At 44.5% G+C, this 13,055-nt stretch overlaps 1 protein-coding gene across 5 annotated transcripts in view; it reads left to right on the forward strand.

Annotated features, from left to right (window-relative positions):
• The window catches only part of RIPK1 (receptor interacting serine/threonine kinase 1), a gene marked incomplete at its 3' end in the record, with an annotated part of 31,489 nt that overhangs the window by 11,292 nt on the left and 7,142 nt on the right, over positions 1-13,055 (forward strand). For 4 of the 5 annotated variants that reach the window (XM_027765593.1, XM_027765595.1, XM_027765594.1 and 1 more), the window contains 4 exon segments: positions 1,371-1,599; positions 4,146-4,295; positions 5,746-5,822; positions 11,335-11,425. In XM_027765593.1, the coding sequence (XP_027621394.1) occupies positions 1,371-1,599; positions 4,146-4,295; positions 5,746-5,822; positions 11,335-11,425 (547 nt within the window). 5 annotated transcript variants of the gene reach the window in all.

A 13,055-nucleotide genomic window follows, 5' to 3' on the forward strand; every position in this document is an offset into this window, starting at 1 on the left:
AAGAATCTGGAAGGGAAGTGGGTTAGGGAATACTCAGGGACCGCTCACAGTGGTCCCTCTCCATCAGAAGATTCCACTTATTCCTTCTGTTATAATCTTGAACAGACTTTTGTTAGGTCTTCAGAAAACATTTTTTCTTGGGACCAGCAGTTAGCATAATGGCTATGTCCCTGGACTTCCATGTAGTCGACTGCGGTTCGAGTCCCAGACCCAGTGGCTTAAACTCATGTTGGGCGCATGTGCATGTGTGCCCAAGATCCCGAGAGGAGAATGGAGGAGAAGGGACTGCAGCGTAGCCATCCTCCCTGGGGGGTGATTTCTCATTTTCTGTCTCTCTGTCTCTCTCTGTCTTTCTGGCGAGTGCATGCGCCCATAGCAAAAACCTCTTAAAAAAAAAAAAAGGCATTCTTTCTTTGAGTGGTAACTTATCTCTGAGATTCTAGGTTCAGATCTGTGAATGTTAGTTAATCGCATGCCCACATTCATCTCCAGTGCTTGCTTGGATTCCTAGAAGTGGCACGTGACTCCCGTTAGATTTCTCCTTGACTGTATTGTTCTGCCATTTTGCCCCACCACCTCCCTCTTCATTCTGTGTCTGACCTTAGTATTTTTCTCTCTGCTTTTTTTGTCCGTTTTTCTCCTCCTTCCCATCCCAACTCCTCTTAGGTTCAGGCTACCAACTCAAAAGAAGCAGCAGGACAGTCCTTTTCAGTGTGTCTTTGGGATCCTTGGAAACACGCACCCCTGGGGCCTCTGGACACCGTGTGGGAAGTGGAAGGTGCAGTAGTAGTTACCACCTGCTATGTAAACCTGCTAAGGAAGACCTTGTTAGCTCCTCTCCCTGGAAAGAGTCGAAAAACATACACAGAGTACGAGAAGAATTAAAACATATCGTGTGGTTGTTCATGTCAGAAATGCCTTCTGCTTTTCTCTCTCTCTTATTGCATGAGAATTATGAAACTAGACTCTCACGTGAACAGATTCCTGGGGGGAGGTTTTGCAGATGACTGAGGAAGTACAAAGTCTCTGAGTCTGTTTGGAAGTAGTTATTTTATTTTTTTTTAAGATTTATTTATTTAATTTTATTTATTCACTCGTTTATTTTAATTTGACCAGGGAGAGAGAGAGTGAAAAAGCAAGCCACCAGGTCCGGGACTCGAACCATGGTCAGCCATGTGGGAGTGTCCAGCACCTTAACCACCACACCACCTACTGGTCCCGGGAAGTAGTTGTTTTAAACCTGCCCAGTGCAAGGTTTAGGGGCAGTCCACTGTACATCACATATATGGTATAAGCCCCAAATTTCAAGCCAAATCTGATTGGCTTATAACCCTCCTGGAACAGTCTCATTGGTGTGATCTCTTTTGCAGATAGCTGACCTTGGCGTTGCTTCCTTTAAGACGTGGAGCAAATTGACTAAAGAGGAACACAATGAGCAGAGGAAAGTGAATGGCCCTTCTATGAAAAATGGCGGCACCCTCTACTACATGGCTCCTGAACACCTGAAAGACATAAACGCCAAGCCCACGGAGAAGTCAGACGTGTACAGTTTTGCCATAGTACTCTGGGCAATCTTTGCAAATAAGGAGCCATATGAAAGTAAGACGTTTGCAGAGCAGTGGGATTTTGAGACTAGTCAGCATTGTTTATGAAAGAATAGCCTTCAGCAATCAGTACGATTTCTAGTTCATTGAATGGCAGTCTTATCCACTGGGCCGTAAGTTCCGTGAGAGCTGGGATCACCTCGCGTCTGATGTATTCAGTGCCATTTCCCCAGCAGCTCGACACACAGGACTGGAATATAGTAAGTGCCCAGTAATTTTTTGTTGAACGAATGAGGAACCCCAGTTTAGGAATTAGACATCGTAGGATGAATTCCTTGATAAAGGAAAGCCTTGATAATGCACCTAAGCTTGGGAGGTACTCTAAAATTCCAGGGTTCTTCCTGGGCAGGAAGGTTTGCTTGTTTTTGCATATGAGGACTTAGGCTTTCATGCTGCAAGCCATGTACTTCATACTTTCATGTATTCACTTCTTCATTTAAGAGTTGTTACTCTTATTTTTGTTGTTGTTGTTGTTTTTAAAGAGGTTTTTGCTATAGGTCGTGTGTGCTCACCAGAAAGATGGAGAGAGACAGAAAGCAAGAAATCACCCTCCAGGGAGGAACACCGCAGTCCCTTCTCCTCCATTCTCCTCTTGAGATCTTGGGCACACACGCACATGCATCTGGCGTGAGTCTAAGCCACGGGTCTGGGACTCGAACCGTGGTCGACTACATGGGAGTCCAGCAACATAGCCATTATGCCAACTGCTGGTCCCATTTTTGTCAGTAACTATTATGGGCACTTCCATTTGGCACAGGACTAAAGAGTACTAAGTCATGGTTCATATAGGAAAACAGAGACATCAGTCGGTACTCTTCATTGTGTTAAGTGTGTTAACTAGCAGGTATTTCCCTGCACGTTCTGTTTGGGTGACTATTAACTTCCATGTTTTAATGGTACCTCTTCCATCCCTTCCTTGGGCACTGGCAGGGGTGTCCACTGCCTGTTAGTCAGATCCATTCCTGTCCCCGTGGAACTTCCACAGCAACACTTCCCCAAAGTCATCTTGGAAGTGCTCTCCCCGCCACTTCTCTTGGTGTGTTCAGACAATGGCATCTCCATCTTTCTAGGGAGAGACCCAGCCAGGAGCCTCTGGGTCATCCCTGACTCCACTTGGCCCTTTCATCTCCACATCCAGTCAGACCTCTAAACCTGCAAATTCAGTTCTCTGCTTAACTCAAGATGGATCTTCAATCTCTCCGCTCTCTCCATCCCCACTAGCCCCGATTTAGCTCAAACACGACTTGTCTCCGCTCAGGGCTCCTTGTGCTGTCCCGCCATTCACACGGCTGCCAGAGCGGTCACCGTGGAAAGCAGATGCGACCATCTCACTTACCTATTTAAAATCCTTCTGAGATGCCCCATGACCTTCAAGATAAAGTGCCAGTTCTCCACAGTGGAATACAAGGCCCCTTATTATCTGGCCTCTCCAGCCTATGCCTTAGCTCCCCCTCCTTTGGCAACATACTCAGTTCTATGGAGCTGGTGGTTTCCAGGATGCATCACGATTTCCGTAACTTCCATCTGTTCCCGTTCTGGTTCCCTAGTCTGGAATCCTCCTCCCTGAGTCCTCCTCCTTCGTTCTTTACCTGGATAGCTTGTTTGTTTTTTTGGAGTCAACAGGCTTTCTCAGACCCTCTGTGCTAATTATGGCTGTGTTACTAAAACCTACCGTATATCTTAATACCAGTTACTACTTGGTGTTTAGATCACTCTTATTAAACTGAGCCCCGGGACCAGCAGTTAGCATAATGGCTATGTCACTGGACTCTCATGTAGCCGACCGTGGTGTGAGTCTCGGACCCGGTGGCTTAAACTCATGCCGGGTGCGTGTGCGTGTGTGCCCAAGATCCCAAGAGGAGAATGGAGGAGAAGGGATTGCAGCGTGGCCATCCCCCCGGGGGGTGGTTTTTCTCTTTCTGTCTCTCTGTCTCTGTCTTTCTGGCAAGTGCACGCGCTCTATAGCAAAAACCTCTCAAAAAAAACCAAAACAAAACAAAACAAAAAACCTGAGCCCCTTAAAGGCAAAGGTATACCATGTTTGCTTTTGTATTAAAATCTAAGGAATGCCATTTGTCTTTACTCACGCAATCAATTCATTCTACCAGCAGGTAGTTTCGTTGGGAATTTTGTCTTGCCTCTACAGGAATTAAATGGTGTTTGATATTTCTTTCCTTTTGTTTTTTTAAGAATTATTTTATTTAACTTTATTTATTTATGTATTTCAATTTGATCAGAAGGACAGAGTGAGAGAGAGAGAGAAAAAAACAAGCCTCTAGGCCTGGGAATCAAACCACAGTTGACCGTGTGGGAGTCCAGTGCCCTTAACCATCACGCCACTTGCCGGCCCCGATGTTTGATATTTCTACAGTGCAGTGTCTTGGCTTTTGTCACTGGGCCGTTCCGCCGTGGCAGATAGCTATCCTGAAGGCGTACTTGGGGCAGTGACATCCTTGCAGTATTGTCCAAGTCTTGTCATCTTCTCGCAAGAGAGAGAAGCAGGACTCGAAAGAAAATCTCAGCCTGCTCTCTGCTTTCTAGATGCTATCTCCGAGGACCAGTTCAGAATGTGTGTGTTAAACGGAAACAGGCCGAGTGCAGATGACATCCTCGAGTACTGTCCCAGGGAGATCATCCACCTCATGCGGCACTGCTGGGACGCAGACCCAGGGACCCGGCCAACGTTTCCTGGTAAGAACATCTTTCATGACTGCGCAGGATGCGTCTTATGTGGCAGTTATCCTAGTAAGATTTGTTGTCAGGAATTTGGTTGGAGTCTTCTGGAAACCAAGTTCCATTTGTGGTTTCAGATTGATTTCAAGTATTTTGTTTAATGAACGGATGGCATCTCTCCCAAAAGCATGAAGTGACATGAGGGCCTTCTTGTTTCTTTTCTTCTTTTGTAATTTACTTTTTTTGTTGTATTAAAATAGACACAGTGGGAACCAGCAGTTGGCATAATGGCTATGTCGCTGAACTCCCATGTAGTCAACCGCAGTTTGAGAAAGGGAGAAAGAAAGTGAGAAAGCAAGCCACCAGGTCCAGGACTCGAACCACAGTCGGCCATGTGGGCGATCAGAGCCCTTAACCACCATGCCACCTGCCGCCCCCACCCCCGCATAGATATATATTTTTTCTTTTTGGTGAGGTTTTTGCTATAGGGTGTGTGCGCTCGCCAGACAGACAGAAACAGACAGAGAGACAGAAAGCAAGAAATCACCACCCAGGAGGGATGACCACGCCGCAATCCCTTCTCCTCCATTTTCCTCTCGGAATCTTGGGCACGCATACACACGCGCCCAGCATGAGTTTTAAGCCACTGGATCCGGGACGCAAACCGCGTTCGACTACGTGGGAGTCCAGCAACATAGCTGTTACGCTAACTGCTGGTCCCTGCATAGATATTTATAAGCTGCCAGGGCTAAAACTCAACATGGAGTCGGCCATGTAGGGTCTGGCTCCCTATATGTAGTACTTAATCACTGCTCTGGAAAAGCCTTCCTTTTGCTTTTAAGGCTGAGTTCTAGCCCTTTACCCGTATGCTGATTTTATTTTGTTTCTCTGTCATAGAGTGTGTGCGTGTGCACATGAGAGAGAGAAGAGGAGGGAGTGGGGAGGGGAGCACCTTCTGAAGGGTCCGGTCACACTGTAGTCCCCTTTCTTCAATCCTCCCACCCGTTGGATCCCGAGCACTCGGGCACAGGCCTGGTGGTTTCAGCATGGGGATATCAACCAGTTGCCACGTGGTATCTGGCTTCTCCTGCACAGGGCATTACTACTGTGCTGTGGAGCCAGCCCACACCATGAGTATCCCATCCTATCATAAATCCGATGCCAAAAGAGCCATGGAGCTCACCCCTCTTTGTTGACTGGGGATGAACTCACACTGAGTAGGGCGTTGTGTGGAGCTGGAGAACCACGTGCTGTCAGGCGGGAGTCCCGGTTTCCAGTGTCATCCTGCCCTTGTTCTGTCTACCTGGCCATTACGAGTCTTATTAGTCCCTTTATTGTAGTTTAAATTTTTATTTTACCGTTGACTACTGATTAAGGTAAGTAACGCAAAGACATAGATTGCTACCATTTTCATTTTCTTTTAGAAAATACTTCAGAAACTTAAAGTGCTATTTTTTTTTTCATATAGACATTGAAGACACATTTAAGCCTTTTTATTTAATGCATTTTGAAGAATATGTAGAGGAGGATGTGAAGAGTTTAAAGGTAGGTAATAGTGCAGATGCTCCAAACAGCAACAATATTGACATGTCAAAACATATATTATCAATCCTAAAAACCAAGGCATTAGCCATTGTATAGAAATGTCGTCACACTGGTCTACTTAGACCCATTCCTCCATCACCTCATGAAATGAGAGAAAATGCCTATAACGGTATGAAAACAAAAACACATCATCACCGGAAAAGGTTGGAAAGTAGCATAAATTGAGGAATTCTTGAAAAACAAAGACAAAAAGAATTAGGTCTTGAGACACATAGAAAAATAAAAAGCTAACCTGAAACAGCGCTGAGGAAGAAATGGCACAGGATCAAGGATTGAGTCAGCGTATAGAAGTCACAGCGTGGTCCCGGGTGTGGGCCGGAAGTCACAGCGTGGTCCTGGGTGTGGACCGGAAGAGTCACTTGAGAACTGCATTTATGCTCCCTAGGAAGACTGGCTTCTCACCCTGCCTCCTTGGGGTTAAGCAGCAGTTTGCAGCAGCATCGGCCTAAGACTAAAATAGTAAGTTTGGTGTCTGGGGTCAGAGCTGTGTCAGAGCTCCGTGACCGACCAACTAACCAGTTAGAGGAGCAGGGACTCCCCCACATACACTTTCAGGAACCAAGCAATTTCCATAACTCACTCAGTAACGTACCCCTAGAATCACAAAAAGGAGACTGCAGTACATAAAACAGGCAGATTTTAAAGCAAAATGAAACATCAAGGGTCAGTTGGTAACGTGGTCAAGGCTGCCGGCCGGAGTCCACGCGGCCAACAGCACAGTCAAGCCCAGTGACTTGTGAAATGTACCAGGCGTGTGTGTGTGTGTGTGTGTGTGTACGCTCAAAATCCTGAGAGGAAGATGGAAGAGAGAGGACTGCAGCCTGACCATCCCACTTTTTTTGAAGGGGTAGCTGCGCTATAAAAGAGACGGGTCCAGTGTGAACCGAGAATGCTCTGTGGTACCAGGCAAGAGACACACTAAGGCAACAACATTTTATCTCAAACAATCAGGAATATTTCATAATGAAAATGGGTTCAACTCATTAGGAAGTAAAACAGCTTTAACTATAGATACGTTTAAATATACAGAACAAACGTTGACAGAACTCAAAGATAAGTAGACAAATCCATAATCATCGTTGAAGATTTTAATACAAATCTCTCTTTAACTATAAAACAAATGGACTGGGACCAGCAGGTGGCGTGGTGGTTAAGGCACTGGATGCTCCCACATGGCCAACTGTGGTTCGAGTCTCAGACCTAGTGGCTTGCTTTCTCACTCTCCCACTCTCTCTGGTCAAATTAAAATAAATGAATGAATAAATAAAATTAAATAATTCTTTTAAAAAAATAGACCAAAAAAAAATCAATCAATAAAGGGGCTAATAGATGCTGTAGTCGTTAAGGCACTGGATTTCTACAGAGCCAACTACGGTTCAAGTCCCTGACCCGGTGGTCTGAAAAACACTCAAGGTTCATGTGCATGCATGCTCAGAATCCCAAGAGAATGGAGGAGAGAGGATTGTGGCATGGCCATCCCGCCTAGGGGTGATTTCTCATTTTTCCTTCCTCTCTGTCTCTGTCTGGCAAGTGCACACACCTAGTGATGAAAACCAGAAAAATAAATTAAAAAAAAATCAGTAAGGACTTAGATGTGAATGTCATGGTTAACATACTTGACCTATTGGAAACACATCAAACACTACACCTTACTACTGCAGAATCTGCCTTTAAGGGCTTTCAAGAGCATAAAGAATAGTTTCAAAATTTGACAATGTGCTGGGAACAAGTTAAACCTTTTTTTTTTTTTTTTTTTAGTTTTTGCTATTAAGACATGTGCAGAAACAGAAAGTGAGAAATCCCCCCGGGAGGATGGCCACTCTGCAATCCCTGTTTCTCCATTCTTCTCTTACATCTTTGGGCATACAAGCATACACTCCCAGTATGATTTTTCAAGTTGTCAGGTCTGGGACTTGAAAACAGAGTTGGCCATGTGGGATCTAGCACCTTAATCTCCATACTACCTGCTGGCCCAAAGTTCATCCATTTTAAAAGGATTATAATCACAGAAAGTACATTATCTGACTTTAGTTTAGTTATGTTAAAAGTTAATTGGGACCAGCAGTTGGCATAATGGCTATGTTGCTAGACTCCCATGTAGTTGACTGTGGTTCGAGTCCCGGAACAGGTGGCTTAAACTCACACCAGGCGCGTGTGCATGTGTGCTCAAGATCCCAAGAGGAGAATGGAGGAGAAGGGATTGTGGCATGGCCATCTCCCCTGGGGGGGGCGGGGTGGGGGTGGTGATTTCTCGCTTTCTGTCTTTCCTTCTCTGTCTTTGTGGTGAGCACAGCAACACCCGCGCAAAAAAAAAAAAAAAAAAAAGAATAAAAGTTAATTTAATCAAAATGGAATTTTGAACAGAAGGCTAACAAAAACACATATTAAAATTTTATAAAATATACTGTGCAAAGGAGTATTTAGTATAATACTCTTAAATATATAAATACAAACACATAAATATATATACATATATAAATGTATACATTAGAAAAGAAGAAAGACTGCAAATTAATTAGCCAAGCATTTATCTGAAAAAGATAGAAAAATAAACCTAGAAAAAATAGGAAGAAGAAAATAATAAGGAAAAGAGCATAAATCAGTATCATAGAAAATAGCTAATAGACAGGGCTGGCAGGTGGCATGGTAGCTAAGGGTGCTGAACTCCCACATGGCTGACCATGGTTTGAATCCCAGACCTGGTGGCTTTTTCTCTCACTCTGTTCCTCTCTGGTAAAATAAAATAATAAAATAAAATGAGATCTTTTTTTTATTATTATTTTATTTTTTGGAGAGGTTTTTTTTTTATTTTTTCTTATTTTTTATTTTTGCTGTAGAGTGCGTGCACTTGCCAGAAAGATAGAGAGAGACAGACAGAAAGGGAGAAATCACCCACCAGGGGCGATGGCCACGCTGCAATCCCTTCTCCTCCATTCTCCTCTCAGGATTTTGACCACACACATACACACACAGCGTAAGCTTCAAACCACCGGATACAGGACTCAAACTGCAGGGGGCCACGTGGGAGTCCAGTGTTTTCACCACTACGCCACCTGCTGACCCCAAGACATATCGTAAAATTTATTTGAAATAGTAAGAGAGCAAAAATACTCTTAAAGAAAAACTAGACTAATGGTGGGAAGGACTTGCCTTATCAGATTCTTATCAAAAATTATAAAGCTATGTGATTACGATAGAATGGTATTTGTGTAGGGTAAGCAGAGACCATTGGCATGAAACTGAGAACCCCAAAACAGACCCTCCCATAGATGTAAACTTGATTTGAGGAGACATGGCACTGCAAAGCAGTGAAGATATGATACTCTTTTCAATAGACACTTGGCCCTGGAACTATTCGGTATCTACCTTGGAAAAAAAAATGAAATAGAGCTCCTACCTAATACCCTACCAACCGGAGTTGACTGCTGACATATATATGAAAAACAAAATTGTCAAAGCTATTGGGAAACAGCGTAAGAGAATTTCTTCATGTCTCCAGGGTAGAGAATCTTCATCAAGCTACAGAAGCGTTAACTGTAATGGCAAAAATTGATCTATTTGATGAAAGAACTTTTATTCCCCAAAAGAAACTGTTGAGAAAATAGACCATCCAGAGAATGAGAGTTGCAGCATCCACTAACAAAAGACTCGAATGCATACAATCTAGAGAAGTCTGACAAATCGAAAAGAAAAAGGAATAAGGCAATTAAAACATGGACCATTTTTCTTATTTATTTTTTTCATGAAAGAGAAAGTATGTAAAATTATTTATTGACTATTGTTTTAATTTGCTATAGGGCACATGTGCTCACCAGAGAGAGAGAGAGAAAAAAAAAGAGGAAGGGGGAAAGTGAGAAAGCAAGCCATCAGGTCTGGGACTCGAACAGCAGTTGGCCATGTGGGAGTCAAGCACCCCAACCGCCATGTTACCTTCTGGCCCCAAGAAACACTCTTCACGATATTCACACAACAATATAGGGATTATCTCACACAATTACAAAGCAGAGAAGTCCCCATTTTGCCAACTCAAGAATCGGTTCCAGTCTCTGATAGGGGAACCTGGTGCAGTTCCAGTCTTAGGCCTGAAGGGGGCCGTGGAGAGGGTTGGGCCTGAGCACTCTCTGGTGGCTTGCTGGTAGGATACAGAGTCCAAAGGTTGGAAAACTCGGAGTCTGGCTGGCTAAGGGGCACAGAGGCCAGGAACTAGCAGGAACAATGGCAGCCAGAGGTCAAGTGGAGGAGCAGGAGCAGTGGTGGAGCAGGCAGACCTGCAGGGTGGAGAGAGGGAGAGGACACAGCTCCACTTCCTGTTCCCCGTTCTCACACTCAGAGCTGAGTGACTGGTGCTTACCCACATTGAAGGTGGGTCTTCCTCTCTGAGTCCTCTGACTCTCACTGCTGTCGGGTCAGGCAACACGTAGCAGACACACTCAGCATCCACCAGCCTTTCAGGCATCCTTCCTTCCAGTCAAATTAATGCCCCAAATTAACCATCACAGCACTCTTGTTGAAAAATCAAATGATGGGACCAGTAGTTAGCGTAATGACTATGTCTCTGAACTCCCATGTAGTCAACGGCGGTTCGAGTCCCAGACCCAGTGACTTAAACTCACGCCGGGCGCATGTGCATGCGTGCCCAAGATCCTGAGAGGAGAATGGAACAGAAGGGATTGCAGCGTGGCCATCCTCCCTGGGGAATGATTTCTCTCTTTCTGTCTCTCTGTCTCTCTCTGTCTTTCTGGTGAGCGCATGCGCCCTATAGCAAAAACCCCTCCAAAAAAAAGAAAAAAAAAATCAAATGACCATTTATACATGGGTTTATTTGTGGACACTGTTCTATTCCCTTGGTCTATGATCTGTCTTTATGCTAGTACCAACTGCACTATTTCTTGATTATTGTAGTTTTGTAATAAGTTTCAGAATCAGGAAGTGTGAGTCTAACTCTTTTTTTTTTTTTTAAGGTCTTTGCCATAGGGCATATGTGCTCACTGGAGAGAGAGAGAAAAGCAGCGAGAGGGAAAAGTGAGAAATCATCCCCCAGGGGGTGGCCACTCCACAATCCCTTCTACATTGTCCTCCTGGTCCTCCTGGGATTTGGGGCATACACACACGCATGTGAATATCAAGCCTCCGGATCCAGGACTTGAACCACAGTTAGCCATGTGGGAGTCCAGTGCTGTAACTGCCGGCCCTGAGTCTTCTAACTTAGTTCTTTTTTTTTTTTTTTTGAAAGATTATTTTGACCATTTGGAGAAAAAAAAATATACATACATATATATATACACACACACATACATACACACACACACCTCTCTCTGTATTTTTTACTGTTTACTGCTTGTAAGATCTTTGTGAAATTTTGAAATTTCTCCTGAAAGGATTCATTCTTCTCATAATCATTTTTCTGTGGCTGAATTCCTTTTGCTAAACTGTGCATTTATGTTCTTTATAGGACAAGTATCCAGACCAAAATGCAATTGTGAAGAAAATGCAGTCCCTGCAAATGGATTGTGTACCATTACCTCCAAGCAGGTCAAATTCAGGTAACTTATACAATGATTGAGTTCGTTCATGCCTTCACTTGTGCATTCATTCACTCTGTTCTCTAAAATACTAGTCAGGACCCCGGGAAACAGAAAAAGCTGTAAATTTGAACACCTGCCTTACAGGAATTTATCATCTACTCAGAGGTCAAGTTACAGATATTTGAAGTACTTAGTGACATACGCTCCCCAAAACTAGAATCATGTGTTCTAAACATGAGAGGCCTATTCTATCTGATTGATAAGAAGAAATAAGGGAATACGTGAGAGGAGACACCTTGAGAAGGTCAGGGAAGACTAGACCTAGAGTCCAACAAACAACTTGCCTTAGATTCAAGCAGGGATCTGTTTTTTTCTTTAACTTTTTCTTTTTTTTAATTTGCCAGAGAATGCATGGACTTATGAGTGGGAGAGATTAAGAGAGAGAGAGAGAGAGAGAGAGAGAGAGCAGGAAAGAGAGACAGCACCTCCATGGGAAATGGTCACGCTGTTACCCCTTCTCTGTTTCTCCTCCCTTTTTTTTTCTTCTTTTTTTTTTTTCAGAGGTTTTCGCTATAGGGCGCGTGCACTCGCCAGACAGACAGAGAGAGACATAGAGACAGAAAGCGAGAAATCACCCCCCAGAGGGGATGGTCACGCCGCAATCCCTTCTCCTCCATTCTCCTCTCGGGATCTTGGGCACGCACGCACACGTGCCCGGCGTGAGTTTTAAGCCACCGGGTCCAGGACGCAAACCACGGTTGACTACGTGGGAGTCCAGCGACATAGCCATTACGCTAACTGCTGGTTCCCTGTTTCTCCTCCCTTTTGAAATGTTGGGTGTGCGTGCATGTGCACCCAGCATATTCGTCCAACTCCCGGGTCTGGGACTCAAACTGTCCAGTTTCTGTAACCACCAGCCCACTGGCTGGCCCATACGGGAGACTTTTTTCCTTATAACAAAAGAGAAGGCAGAGTATGAGATAATAAAGGCACTTATTAGTCATCTGATCTGAGGCAGATATTTAACTTCTTCTGAGCCCCCATCTCCGATTGCGATGGTTGCTCTGCTCAGACTCCCACAGGATGGGCAGAGAGTGAAGAAGGAAAGGAGCCCTGGGACACTCCTGCTGTTCTTATTGTCTGCCCTGATTCACCCCAAGGAGACAGTCTCCTCCACTACTCCAATCCAGGTCCCTTTTTTTTTTTGGAGAGGTTTTTTTCGCTATAGGGCGCGTGCACTTGCCAGACAGAGAGAGACATAGAGACAGAAAGTGAGAAATCACCCCCCAGGGGGGATGGTCACACCGCAATCCCTTCTCCTCCATTCTCCTCTTGGGATCTTGGGCATGCACGCACACGCACCTGGCATGAGTTTTAAGCCACCGGGTCCGGGATGCAAACCACAGTCAACTACATGGGAGTCCAGTGACATAGCCATTACGCTAACTGCTGGTTCCCTCCAGGTCCCTTTCTTACTTGGCCATCCCCATGACACCTACTTTTCGATTGCTTGCTGTAATTTCTCTAGTTCGTTCGTTCTTTCTTTCTTTCTTTCTTTCTTTCTTTTTTTTTTTGGAGAGGTTTTGCTGTAGGGTGTGTGCGCTTGCCAGAAAGACAGAGAGAGACAGAGACAGAAAGCGAGAAATAA

This window comes from Tupaia chinensis, unplaced genomic scaffold, assembly GCF_000334495.1.
Source record: "Tupaia chinensis unplaced genomic scaffold, TupChi_1.0 Scaffold138812_1, whole genome shotgun sequence".
NCBI lineage: Eukaryota > Metazoa > Chordata > Mammalia > Scandentia > Tupaiidae > Tupaia > Tupaia belangeri.